The sequence below is a fragment of the Panthera pardus genome, unplaced genomic scaffold, assembly GCF_024362965.1.
Source record: "Panthera pardus isolate Hobbes unplaced genomic scaffold, ASM2436296v1 HiC_scaffold_22, whole genome shotgun sequence".
NCBI classification, from domain to species: Eukaryota; Metazoa; Chordata; class Mammalia; order Carnivora; family Felidae; genus Panthera; species Panthera pardus.
Genome location: NW_026526788.1, coordinates 30,050,142 through 30,063,076, shown reverse-complemented (window position 1 = coordinate 30,063,076; position 12,935 = coordinate 30,050,142). Strand labels below are relative to the sequence as shown.

The following is a 12,935-nucleotide window of genomic DNA, read 5'->3' as shown; positions in this document are numbered from 1 at the left end:
TGCCCCACAGGCCAATGGCTGGGCTCTACATCTGCTTTCTTAGGGGATTCCGGTCTTCAAGGAAAGCCCTGATGGAAAGAGGGGAAAACAGGGGAAAGGAATGTGAGTTAGCTCTCAGGAAGGACTTCCTGGTTGTAAAAGCAGTTTAATCGAAATTGCCAAGTGGGGCTGTAAAACATTTAGGATTCTCTTACAGACTTTCAGAACAGGAGTGTCACCTGTTACTTGGTAGTTAGAAGGTGACTTGGACTGCCATTTGGGCCAAACTTCCAAGGACCGTGGAGGGCATCTGATGCAACCCCTGCCTTTCAAAGGGGAGGAAATACACCAGACCACACAGCAACAGCTTCTGGTGCTAAAACTCTGCGGCCAATGGGACAACCTCCATTGAGCGTTCAGGGGGGACGATGGGCACCAGTCGGTGATTTCACTCGGTATTACCCTTTCCATCTGGGGTACCGGTGTCCACACCGTAAACGGGACTGCTGCTGTGCCCGGGGACAGAGGCCTGATGTGTGGCCTTGTGTGTAGCAGGGAAGGCTGGTCCCTGCAGGGCCAGAGAGAACTCAGGCAGCCGCCTGGAACTCAGGCCTCTGACTTTGGTTCTGCCCAGCCTCTGGCCCAGGCTCACTGTTTGGCTGGCCCTGCGCTGGGCTGGGGGGAGAGATGAGCCAGCACTGTCCGTATCCCTTGAGAGGCTGTCACTCATGGAGTCCTAGCAGAGAGCTCAGGGCAGCTGCAGACAGCCTGTGATGGGGGCGGGGCCGGCCAGCGGCTCCCAGGAGGCTCTGGCGGGGACACTTAGGGGTGGACAAACAGTTGGGCTCCCAAAGGGGTGGCAGTGGCCACTTGACTCTTTCCATCCCCAAGAGTGGGGGACTCATGATCAGGGCAGAAAAAAGATGAAGACAGGAGTTATTGGGGGACTTTATTAAATCCTAGCTGGGTAGTGTGGTTTATATAGGCTGTGAACCTGAGTTCTATCTGCCACCTGCCTGACATTCCCGGGCGGAGGAACGCCCTGCACCTGGGCTCCTGGAAGTGCTTCTCCCAGCCCCACTTGTCCAGCTCTCAGCCTTGCGGGACACTTCTATGATGGCCTGCCTGGACCCACGTGCCCATCAGGTGGCACACAGCTTCTGCCGATAGGTACACCACTACAGCCCAAGAACTAAGGGGTGGGAAGGACCGGGTTCCTGTAAAAGGCCATCTGCACTCCCAAGGGGTCAGACTTCTCCACCTAAGAGTATGGCCAGGTCCATCTGCTCTAAGCAGACAGCACATCACCAGCAGGAAGTGGCCTCCTCTAATAAGACAGACTCCGGAAGTTCTCACATCTTCTATCCCAGCCCCCCTGAGCTCTGCAAGGCCCCAGTGGACACCAGGCCCGACAGTGTGCATGGTGCCTTGGCATCTCTCCTCTTGCAGAAGCCTCCCCAAGGCCTCTCAGGTATCCACAGATGAGAAGTCTAGAGGCTCAGAGAGTCAGTCCTCTCTAGCTAGGGTCACACAGCAGAACGAGCACTTGATCTGTCTCCAACTGGCCCTGCCATTGGGTCCTGACAATGAAACCTCCCTTTCAGTCACTCAGAACCCATACTCCTTAGAGAACCAGGAGCCACCCTCTCCACTCACAACATGGCCCTTCTTAAGCTTCCCCATCTGCTTCAGCCATACTTGCCTACCTCAGGGCCTTTGTGCATACTACTCCCTCTGTCGGCGACGTTCTCTATAGGCCTTTTCTATGGCTGGCTCCATCTCATTCCTTGGGTGTCAGCTGAAATGTCAGCTCCTCACAAAGGCCTTCCTTGACCATACCATCCCAAGTAGGAACTCCCATCTCCCCCCACTTGCTCCCTAATTTCCTTTTTAGTACCAGTCACAAGCTACACTTATTTACTGGTTTGTCTGTCTTCCAAGGCCTGGACTAAGTCTGTCTTGTTCATAGCTGTTTTCCAGTAAACATCACAGTGCCTGGCATAGACACTAGGCATCAAGTAACTATTTGTTGACTGAATAAGCAAAGAACCTTCTTCACCCTGGAGAGAATGGCAGGTCACGACCAGACTCTCCCACCTGCCACTAAGATGGAGGTTCAAACCCACTCACAGCCACAGGTTCTCTCTGGAAAAGGTTAATCTTCGCAATCTTGTGTGTCCTGGGCTAACCCAGAAGACGTCTTTCCCCTGTCTGTGGAGCCAGTTGGGTACAGAAATTTCATTATCAGTCTCTTATCTGGTTTACTCTGAGCCCCACCCCAGGTTGGCATTGTGAGTCACCTGGAGAGAAGAGGCGCCAGGCAGGGGCACGGAGGAGGGCGGGTGGTTACTCCTGCTTCTCAGCTTCTCAGGAACAAACAACCAAAGATGGCGAGGTCCCAGTCCAGTCCCCCAATTTAAAACAATGCCTCTCCTACAGCGAGAGAAGGGCTGGTGCACAGAAGCCTGAGCTAAGAGCAAAGGAACTTTCTCGAGGCCTTAGTTTGCTCATCGGTAAAAGGAGTGCATTGGAAGGCTCTCCAAATCCCTTCCAGGTCTGCTTTCTTGATTCTCTGGATTTTTAAGGCCCCTCGGCCAGGCTGGGGGAGGGGACCCCAGTCCCATTGCTTCCGGGTCTTCTCTGACAGCCTCTTAGGCATGGTGGCTGCTTCTCCAGGGTGAAGTCACTTTCTGCTTGAATTTCACTATTTTCTCTTTGAAATGCTTGCCTAGAACAAGAGGAAAATGGACCTGCCTGAGGATTCAAGCACAATGATAAGTAATAATTCAGGAAATAAAGTAGGTACACATGCGTACAAGGAGATGTCCAGATGAGTGTTTGCCAGCACGTAACAGTGGTTCTCTCCCAGTGACAGAACAAAGGTGACTTTTACTGTCTTCGGTGCACTTACCTGAATTGCCTGAAAGGTTTTTAACTATATGCACATATTATTTTCACAAAAACAATACGGCTCTTTTCCAAAGTTGGAAATTCCTGCTGGAAACTAAATCTACTTTCTTCTTCATCTGGCTTCATCTAATGCATAACTGGGAGGCCAGGTACACGGCTCCTTCCAGAAATGCTACCCTCCACCCACACCCCGGGCCCTGACAGCAGGGGGAGACCACGGGTTTTGGGGGGGAAGGGGGTGGCTGGTGAAGGTCATGGTGACCCAATGAAGAAACTTCAATCAGGCAACTCCGGTCCTGTTCTTGGTCTGTCACGAACTTGCTATGGGGTCTAAAGCAACCTACATCCTCTCTCTATGCCCCTGTTTTCCTCAGTAAAGTGAAAAGCTCACTCTACAGGTGCCTTTAAGGACCCTTCTATGCTCAGTCTTTGGCTTTTGAGTACCTAAGAAAACAGAGATGGGAAAAGATTGGCTAATCCTTAAGTAGTTGACATCATGTTTATCACGTGCCAGGCATTGTTCTAAGCTCTTCCTACATATTCATCCATTTCATGGTCCCAGCAACTCTCTACTATCACCCATTTTACAGATAAAGCAATTGAGGCACATAGAAATTAGTGCCCAAGTCACTCAAATTATAAATGCTAGAATTGGGATTTGAACCCATGCAGCCTGATATAGAGTCCACACTCTCAAACATTAAACTATAGGAAATATAGGGGCGCCTGGGTGGCTCAGTCAGCTGAGCATCCGACTTCGGCTCAGGTCATGATCTCGCGGTTTGTGAGTTCGAGCCCCGCATCGGGCTCTGTGCTGACAGCTTGGAGCCTGGAGCCTGCTTCGGATTCTGTGTCTCCCTCTCTCTCTCTGCCCCTCCCCCGCTCATGCTCTGTCTCTCTCTCTCTCTCTCTCTCTCTCTCTTTCTCTGTCAAAAATAAATAAACATTAAAAAACGGGAAAAAAATTTAAAAAAAAACTATAGGAAATATAAAGAATCACAAGCCAAGCTATGATAACGGCGTCCATCCTTGGAGAAGGCAAAGAATTAATACTGCCCGTGGCACTTCTTACCTCCCCCACTTAGCCATGCCCACTTCCTTCCCACTCACCCCCCAACTCCTTTTCTTCCTGGTTAGTCAACATTCCCCAGCCCTGACACCCTTTTGTACCCGACTGGAAATTCTACCGCATTGTCAAGGCAACAGGCTCATGCTTTCTAGATGGCCCGTGTCTCCATGATCAGCCCAGCCCACTCTGCAGATTCAAAGCCTCAGCAATTCTGACCACCGCTGGCTACACACCCAGCTCAGCCCCTGATCCAGGTGCCCTCACCTCAGGTCCTTACAAGACACAAGTTCAGACCTGACCACCTTAATGCAACAAGCTTTTCCCGAGCACTTCCTGTGTCCCCAGCCCCAAGACCAGCATACGGAAAAGGATATGAATGAGCTGCGTCCCTGACCTCTACGAGCCCACAGTCCAACAAGGAAAAACAGTCGTGTAAATGGATCTCTAGGATACCCTGTGGTCAACGCTAAAATTAGAGATGTGTCCCCAGTGGATTGAGGGCACATGTGTCAGAATGATTCACACTGCATGGTCGGAAGAGGAGGCTCCAAAGTGCCTCTGGGTGAGCTCATTCCTCACGGAGACATGCTCAGAGACCTACAGGAAGGAGCACTGAACTGGGGATATGGAGATGTGGGGACTCACACCAGCTTTGCGGAGGGACCCTGAAACACGCCCTGGGCCCCGAGGTCCCCATCTGAAAACAAGGGGGACCCCAGGTGTGGGACAGGAGCTCCTGTAAGTGATCAAGGTCATATTCACCTTGACTCATAGGCTGAGAAACGTCTTCATGGCTCACTGCCCTGCCCATCCTGCCCGCCGCATCCAGGAGCAAATCTGTCTTGGTGTCAGTTTGTCTTTCCGCCTCTCAAACACTTGCCAGCCTGCCTTTTGAACACAGAACTCAGGTCCACAGCCTACATCACCCGAAATACCCAGCCAGGATTTAATAACGTTTTGTTTTCCCTGCACTATTTACCATTACAGTTACATGCTATTTTTGATGATGCATTTTGGTTTCCCATTGGCAGTGATGACATACATAAAGCCTCCTTTGGAAAAAATTTTAACATTAAAAAGTGAGTCAGTTTAAAGTAATATCGTAGATAACACCATAATTGGTATGAACTCTATGTAGGGCAATTTAACAAACATCAAAATTTTAAACACACATACAAAAACAGGCAAAGCGGTTCTAGGCTATTTGATATTCTGACTGTGATTACCGCCAGAGGGAAGGGGTGGTGACGGGGGTGGGAGCAAGTGAGGGGCTTCTGGCTTCTGCTTCCGGTTCTAGCGGTTGACCTGGGGGCTGATGATACATGTGTGTTCACTTAGTAAAAATCCATCAGGCTGTGTCCACTTATCATCGGTGCATTTCTGTACGTCGATTGTACGTTCACATATACCTCAGGCCAGTTCTCCTTCTAGAAACTACCCTGCAGATAGACACACACGGGTGCAAAATGACACATTCAAAGCTGCTCATTGCACTGCTGTTTGCAGTAACCAAAGATTGGAAACACCCCGAGTTCCCCAGCTGAGAACTGATTGAATGAGTTTGGGCACAGCCTACAGTGAATTCTATCTCGTCATCAGACCGAATGAGGCAACCACTCCCGAATTTGCTCCCGAATTCTCATAGACTTCAATTTAAGTGAGAAGGGAAGGGCAAAACTGTGTATAATGTGCTACCTTGTACGGGGGAAAAAGAATATATAATACATGCACATGTTCATGCCTAGGGCATCCCATGGCTAGAGTATTATCTTAGAAGAAAGTGACAGGAAACTGACCAGGGCAGAACAGGGGAGAGGGGCGGGAGAGAGGCTTATCACCAATGACTGCTCTTTGATAGTATAAAATTTTGCACAGTGCCCTTGCATTTCTTATCTGATAATAAGTTCTAAAGCAAAAAGTCTTACAGAAGGTGCCTGCCTCTGGTGAAACTTATGGTCCCTTCTAGACCTAAAGACTGAGTTGAAAGTGTTACTACTTTGAGCTTATAAAACAAGTAACCCCTGACCCCACCCACATCCCAAGGGATGGTACCAGAGCTAATGGGCCTTCCTAAATGGGTCTCCGATTAACAGCAAGGCCAGTCTAGGACAAATTACTCACTCACACTGGCCTCCGCCCTGCAGAGAAAATCTGGCACCTGGAGCTGCCCTGGCAGAGCCTGCAGGTGGCTGACCTTGGCATGGGTCGGGGAGGTTTTTAAGCAGAAACACTTCCAGGAATGGGAAGTCAAGGATTTAGTAAGGCAATCTCAGTTGACTAGAGAGGAAAGATTCTGAGTTCTGAGTCCCAGCTGGCCCCAAGAGAAGCAAAGCAAGGGCCATTGAGTGGTCTTCTCTCCAGGCTACAGGGACAGAGACAGAACAAGGCTTGAAAATTCGAGTTCTGGAGCGCCTGGGTGGCTCAGTTGGTTAAGCATCTGACTTTGGTCCAGGTCATGAGCTTGCAGCTTGTTGAGTTCCAGCCCTGCGTTGGGCTCTGTGCTGACAGCTCAGAGCCTGGAGCCTGCTTGGGATTCTGTGTCTCCCTCTCTCTCTGCCCCTCCCCTGCTTGCACTCTCTCTCTCTCTCAAAAATAAACATTAAAAAAAATTTTTTTTAAGAAAATTCGAGTTCAGTTGTACCTGTGTAACTTTCTTTTGTACAGCACTAGTCACACCCACATGTCACTATCTCCCATATCACGAATCCTAAAAACAATCCAATGAGGTGTGGGGCAGGGTATCAATTGCCCATTTTATAGATAGGAACATGGAGGTGCAAAGGAGGTTAAGAGTAAGAGACTGGTCAATGATTACATCGGGAGGGTGGCAGTGAAGCCAGAAACACAGTCCCCACCTTCTGGCTTCTGATCTTCCCACCTCCCCCCCACCATCAACCTTAGCCTTCTCTCAAATGTGACCTTCAGAGAGTAGAGCTCCTGTGGCCTGACAAGCAAGGAGCAGGCAAAGAATCCAAGAATCAGAACCAAGGGGCCTATGAGACCATCTGGCCCCGCAGTTTATAACCCTGACTACAAATCAGAATTACCTGGGGAGCTTAAATAAGTTTAAATAAATATCTGTGCCATGGCCCAGGTATCTGTAGAGTTTTAAAAAACCTCTGGTTGGTGCTGATGCACCTTTGGGAGAGAATGACCCCCACCCCAATCCCACATACAACCTTCTGCCTCCCTGGAGCTTCCACCTTCCTCTGCTCCATCCTCTGGCCCCCAAATGTACTGCTCATCTCTCTTCCACATTACCTAGAACCAGGGAACCAGATTGGGAATTGGGCTGAGCCTCGTCCTCCAGACAGGCAAGTATTGAACAGCTGAGACCCCAAGCAAGGAAGTGACTTGCCTAAGATCTCCCAGTGAGTCAATAACAGAGCAAGACTAGAATCTGGATCTCTTGACCACCAGGCATCATCATATCCATTGAGGGGTCAAGTGGAAAGCCAGACCTGTTTGCTATCAGGCAGATCTAGCTGTTCCTGCTAGCAGAATAGATCCAGCGAGGGGCCCCAAGAGGAGAATGGGAATGGGGTGTGCATATATTTCAGGAGGGATGGGAGTGAGCGATCTCCCCTGCAGTCCCTGTAGCATAGTTTGGGGGGGGGGGCGGGAGGCAGGAGACTATCCTAGAAAGGCAAGGTTCAAGCTGGCCTCTAGAAAGAGGTCCTCGTTTCTAGGTGAGGGTCCAGCCTAGTCTGAAATCTTCATGAAGAAATCAGTCTCTGGGGACAACTTACCAGGAGGGCCCAGCTTCCCAGGCCACAAGAGTAATCATGGCTCACACTTGAGCTTTTCACTGGTCCCTGGGCTCAGCACTATAACTTGGCCTATTTCATTTAATCTCCACGCCCATCCTAAAAGTTAAATATAATTACTGTGTCTGTTTGCAGATGAAGAAACTATGGCCTAGGGAGTTTAAGTAACTTCCCCAAGATCACTCAGCCAGAAAGTGATAGTGGCAGGGTTTGAAGCCTGATTCATGTCCGACCACTAACACCCTGCCTCCCAGCAATACACAAGAGGAGGTAAAACTCAGTGGCTGCGAGAAGTTACCCAGCATCCAGGAGCTGCTGGAGACCTCCCCAGACGTGGTCTGGTGGAATCCTCCTAACCACTCCTCACCAGGGACAAGTCACGCCCATTCTACTTCCACCGAAAAAGGAAACCGAGGCACAGTGGGGAAGCATCTCGCTCTGAGGCATCTGCAAGAAGCTAGTGCGGACAGGACGGGGAGTCCAGGTTTCCCGCCCAATCCGGACCACAAGCTGATCGGGAGGCAAAGTCTAACACTGGCCGGGCGGGTGGGCGCGGCCAACCAGCTAACCCAGGCCTAGCGCACCCCATGCGCAACAGACGCGGAAAACCAACGCTCTGGGCAGGTGCACACAGGTGAGCCAGGTAGCGCTCCTTCGTTGTAGTCAACTGTCTCTATCGCTCTGGTCCCACCGGCTGCTGAAATTCAGGCTGAGCCGGGTGCCAGAATTTCCTGGTTCCCAGTGAAAGTGAGACGAGAAACTAGGCGTGCCCTCCCCGCGCCCTCCCTGGAGCAGCCAAGTCTGGACCCAACCCCGATTCGGCGTGGGAGCGATCCAGGGAGTGTCGGCAACCCCTCCTCCATCTCAGGACCCCTGTGGGGTCACTCACCCAGAACACCGTGGAGTAGATGACCAGCGAGAACTTGAGCCAGAGGTAGGAGAGGCGCGCGCAGTAGCGCACCTGCTCTGAGTCCCCGCGGGGCATCCTGGATACTGTCCGCGGGGCTGCGGGGCTCCGGGGCTCCCGAGTTAGGTCCCTCGCCGTGAGCAGCCCCACCTGCGGCTGCCAGCCGGGCCGCGCGCCCCGCCACCGGCGCTCGCTCCGGGACTGACATCTGCTAGCCGCAATCACAGCCCCGGCTGGGACCAGCCGGCCCAGCGGCCAATGGGCGCGAGGCCCCGGCCCCGCCCTCTGGAAGGGGGCGGGCAGGGGGCGGGGCTGAGGCCGGGGCCCACCCGAGGAAAAGGGAGCGGAGGGGACAAGGGTTAGGCCAACCGGGTCCCGTGCAACTCGGGTGAAGCCTGTGCGAAGTGAGCGGAGGGGGCCGTAGGAGAGCGTGCACGGTTGGACGCTGGGGAGAGACCAGGCGTACCTAATTCGGGGTACAAAGAAATGCGTGCTTCCCAATGTTGTCAGGAGAGAAGACTGTACGAAGAGGGCAGGAACTAACCGCGAAGGTGTTAAAAGTGTGCAGATGAATGTGCAAAACGTGAATGGAATAAGGCAGTGGAGGCGCTCAGCCTGAGTGGGGCGGAGGACAGAAATTAGTTGGGAAGGTGCGGCAAAACCAGGGTGGGACTGAGGGGTCCTCTTGGAGCTGGGGCCACGAGTTCACCTTTGTCACAGATCTCCACCAGCCTTTTTCCAGCAAGCCTCCGGGAACCACCTTCTCTGAGGCCGGTGGAGTTCCCAACCTTGCCCCGAGGGCCCCCCTCCTCTGGGAAGCGCTCCCCCATCCATCCTCCGGCCAGGTCCGAGACCCCTAGCTCAAGCTTGGCCCCCGAGCTGACCCAGCCTCTTCCCTCCCTGCGTTTCCTCTGCCTGGGGTCAGAATCTGTCTCCCATGGCCCCATCTTGTCTCATCGCTGTTTCATTGCCAAGCTCAGCCTGGGGCTCGGGAGTCAGACAACCGTTTGTGGCATTCGGTAATTAAATGTGTGGCCCAGAGGTCACGAGCTCAAGGCAGTGCTGGATGGGGTCCCTGGTGGTGACTGTAGGAATGGCACCCTAGTCCAGGTCCCTTTTTTACACCCCACCCAGAGAGAGACACCAAGCCAGAGCCAGCCCCAGCCCCAGCCCCCCAGGCTCTGCCCTAGAAGGAAGAAAGTAAGACTGGGGTGCAGAAGTGTTGGGGAGCAGGAAGGTCCTGTCCCCTTCAAGGTCCTGCTAGCCAGACTAAGAATCAAACTGACATGACACAGATAAACAGGTGAAAATCACATTCGTATAGAGAACCCACATAGACATAAAAATTCCAAAGACAGGCAAAATGAGATATAGGTGTCGTTCTGAACTAAGGACAAGGGGGCAGGGGTCTGGGACTTCAAAGAGAAGAAATGCAATTCACAGGAAGATGAAAAAGAGTAAATGTTTGATAAACAAATGTTTTCAGGGTGCCTCAGGGACAAAGAGGACTTGGATCAAACAGGCCTTCCTAAGTTCCTCCCTGTCTGCCATACCTAGTTTATGTCATAATGTAGTTAGTTACCTGTGTCTTCCTGGAGCCGATTCTCCATCCACATTCTTTTTAGGCAGTTGAGGGGGAGGTAAAGAGCTTTTCCTGAACCTGCTGGGCTGCGATGCTTTTTAATTCAAAATAATTTTCATGCCAAAGTGGCCTATCTTGGGGCAGCCAGCCCTTGGCCCCTACAGGTGGAAGGCAATGCCTTGCCCAGAGAAGTAAAAGGAATTCAGTTTCCTGGTACAATGGGAGCGAGTCAGTCAAGGGTGTTTGTGATGGGTAGGGACGTGGAACCAGGAAGGAATAGCCAGGGGCTACAAAGACGTCTTTTAAAAAGTTGTCCTTTAAGGAAGAGGAAACTTCTTTGGGGGAACCAGCCTCCCCCACCCAGCCCTGGAGAGCTAGCCTTATACCCTCTCTTTGAGGTCCTGGTCTCATCCCCTACCCCCCTGAGGGATTGTCTGTCTCTCTCTCCCAGAGGGTTAGCCTCCCCACTGGGGTGTTCTTTCCAGTTGCCCCTGGCCTCTGTTCTGGCATCTAGCTAGCTGCACTCTGTCTCCTATTTTAAGTCTTCCTTCGGGACATGCGTGTCTGCAGCCCCTCTGGGCTCTCCCTGAGCCCCTATAAGTAGCGCACTCAGTGATGAGACTATGACAACACCACCCAGGGAGCCTGGAGCTCTTTGGGACTAACACACCCTTTCCTGGGCTCCTAAGCTCTTTCGTTGTCCTTCCCCACCCCTAACCTGCCCCAAGTACTGTGGGCTGCCCGCAGCCACATTTGTGAACACTGAGACCCCCGAAGAAGTGACCCCTTACTTTGTAACTTTTCCATCCTTTTGCCAGGAGCTCTGGGCTGGGGGGTCAGCAGGCCTAAGGCTTATCCTGGTTTTGCTGTGAACTTTTTGCAAAACTGTTAGAATGTGGGGCGTAGATTGTGTAACGTACAAATGTGAGTGTGGCCCTGGCTGCAGTTTACAACCCCCTGGTGAGGTTTAAATGTATGCTTATATCCAGGCCTCACCCTGGTTCAGTTAAGTCAGAATCTCCACCAACAGCAACCCGGGAATCGGTACTATCTTTAAAGTCCCAAGTGATTTCTAAAGTGCAGCCGGGATGGAGAATCGCCGGCCTAGCGGTAATCATGCGGGCGAGGTGGTCATTTCATCAGATAGGCCACACTCCAGAGGTCACTCGGCTTTCCAGGGAGGTGCTGGTAAAGGTCTAATAAGTGTCTATTGCTGGGGGGTGGATGGGAGGACTCCTAGTGCCGGTTTCCAGTGTGTAAATACTTCCACCCGTGGACCTGGGCCATTAAGAAGAGACGCGATCACACAAATAGCTCCTAACACCTCTGTAGCTGTCCGCCCCTCGGTGCACTCCTGAAGCTTTACCGATTAGCGCAGAGAACCCCTCCCATAATGACAGAATGCATCCGTGAAATTCACGGCTCATCAGTTAACATGACAGGCATTAGAAATGAGCTCTCCTTGGGTGAAATTAGCAGCCTGTAAGATGCGTAGATTATCTAAAGTGAGACCCCACCCGTTTCTTGTTCAGAGTGAAGGAATTTCACTTAGGGATGATGCACAGGGCTCAGTCCTTGAGGAGCCCATGTCCCAAGATATCTGGTTGCCTGATGGGACCATCAGTCTAGGTGATCCTGTCCCTAGAATGTTTTGTCTTCCTTGAGTGGACCCTTCATCGAGGTGATAGAGCACAGAGAGCTGGGCCTTCACTGAGTTTACAGAACGCACCGTACGAACCAATTTTGCGGGTACTTGGTAATAAGTGTTTGTTTTATTGATATTCGTGCAGATGTCACAATTTGTTCTGAGATCTGTTGTCATGATAACCTGGCAGGGAGAGCGTAGGAGGAAATAACTAACCCTCACCTTTTGTGGCTCCTACTGTTTACGAAAAAGAATCTAAGGATATGCATGACCAACCTGGCCTGAACAAGGTTACATTCATGCCACTGGCCAAATGATTGTCTGTGCCTCTGGTTCCCCATCTGTGAAACCATAGGCTTCTCTTCTAGCTCTAACAACCTTTGCTATAGTCCTCAGAGTCAAACTGGCGAGCAAATGTAAACTGAGCCTCTCCCGTGAGTCAGGTCCTGCCCCAGGCTCTGAGGATACATCTGGAAACAAGACAGATAAGAATCTCTGTTCTCTTATCTTGGGGAGGGAGTCGTGGGGACATATCGCACAGATGAACAAACACACGAAAGGGAAATTTCAGGCACTGGTATGTGCTAAAGATCTGGAAGAAAAGCTTCCTAATGGAAAAGACAGCAAGTGTGAGGACTGTAAGAGAGGGTCTTGGCTTGGAGAGCTCCCTTGGGCTCGAGCAAGGGACCTCAGGAGGCTAGACGGGGTGACGTCAGATATAGGAAGGGACCTTGCAGCTTTGGTAAGGAGTTTAGACTTACTTCCAGTTTCACTGAGGACCACCAGGAGGTTTTCAACAGGGCTGTGATACAAAATATATGCGATTTATGCTTTAGAAGGCTGCTGCACGGAGCGAGGACAGGAGGGTGTCGGCATTGGGAGGGAGGAAGGCTGGTGAGGAAGTCATTGTAGCAATCTCGGAGCAAAAAGGTTGTGGCTGGGCTGGGGCACAGCAGTGGAAACGGTGACCAGTGTTGGCAGCGGGGATGCATCTCGGACGTAGAGCCAACAGGACTTGGCTGTGGAATGTGAAGAAAAGAGGAATCAAGGATGATCCCAAGGGTTTTTGTCTTGAG

The 12,935-nt window shown here is 51.6% G+C and overlaps 1 protein-coding gene across 1 annotated transcript in view; it reads right to left on the bottom strand.

Annotated features, from left to right (window-relative positions):
• TSPAN15 (tetraspanin 15) overlaps positions 1 to 8,856 on the bottom strand; it is a 49,725-nt gene extending 40,869 nt beyond the window's left edge. The window contains exon 1 of the mRNA XM_019444383.2: positions 8,615 to 8,856. Coding sequence (XP_019299928.1) covers positions 8,615 to 8,710 — 96 coding nt within the window. The 5' untranslated portion in view covers positions 8,711 to 8,856. The remainder of the gene's footprint in view (positions 1 to 8,614) is intronic.
• Positions 8,857 to 12,935: the final 4,079 nt, after the last annotated feature.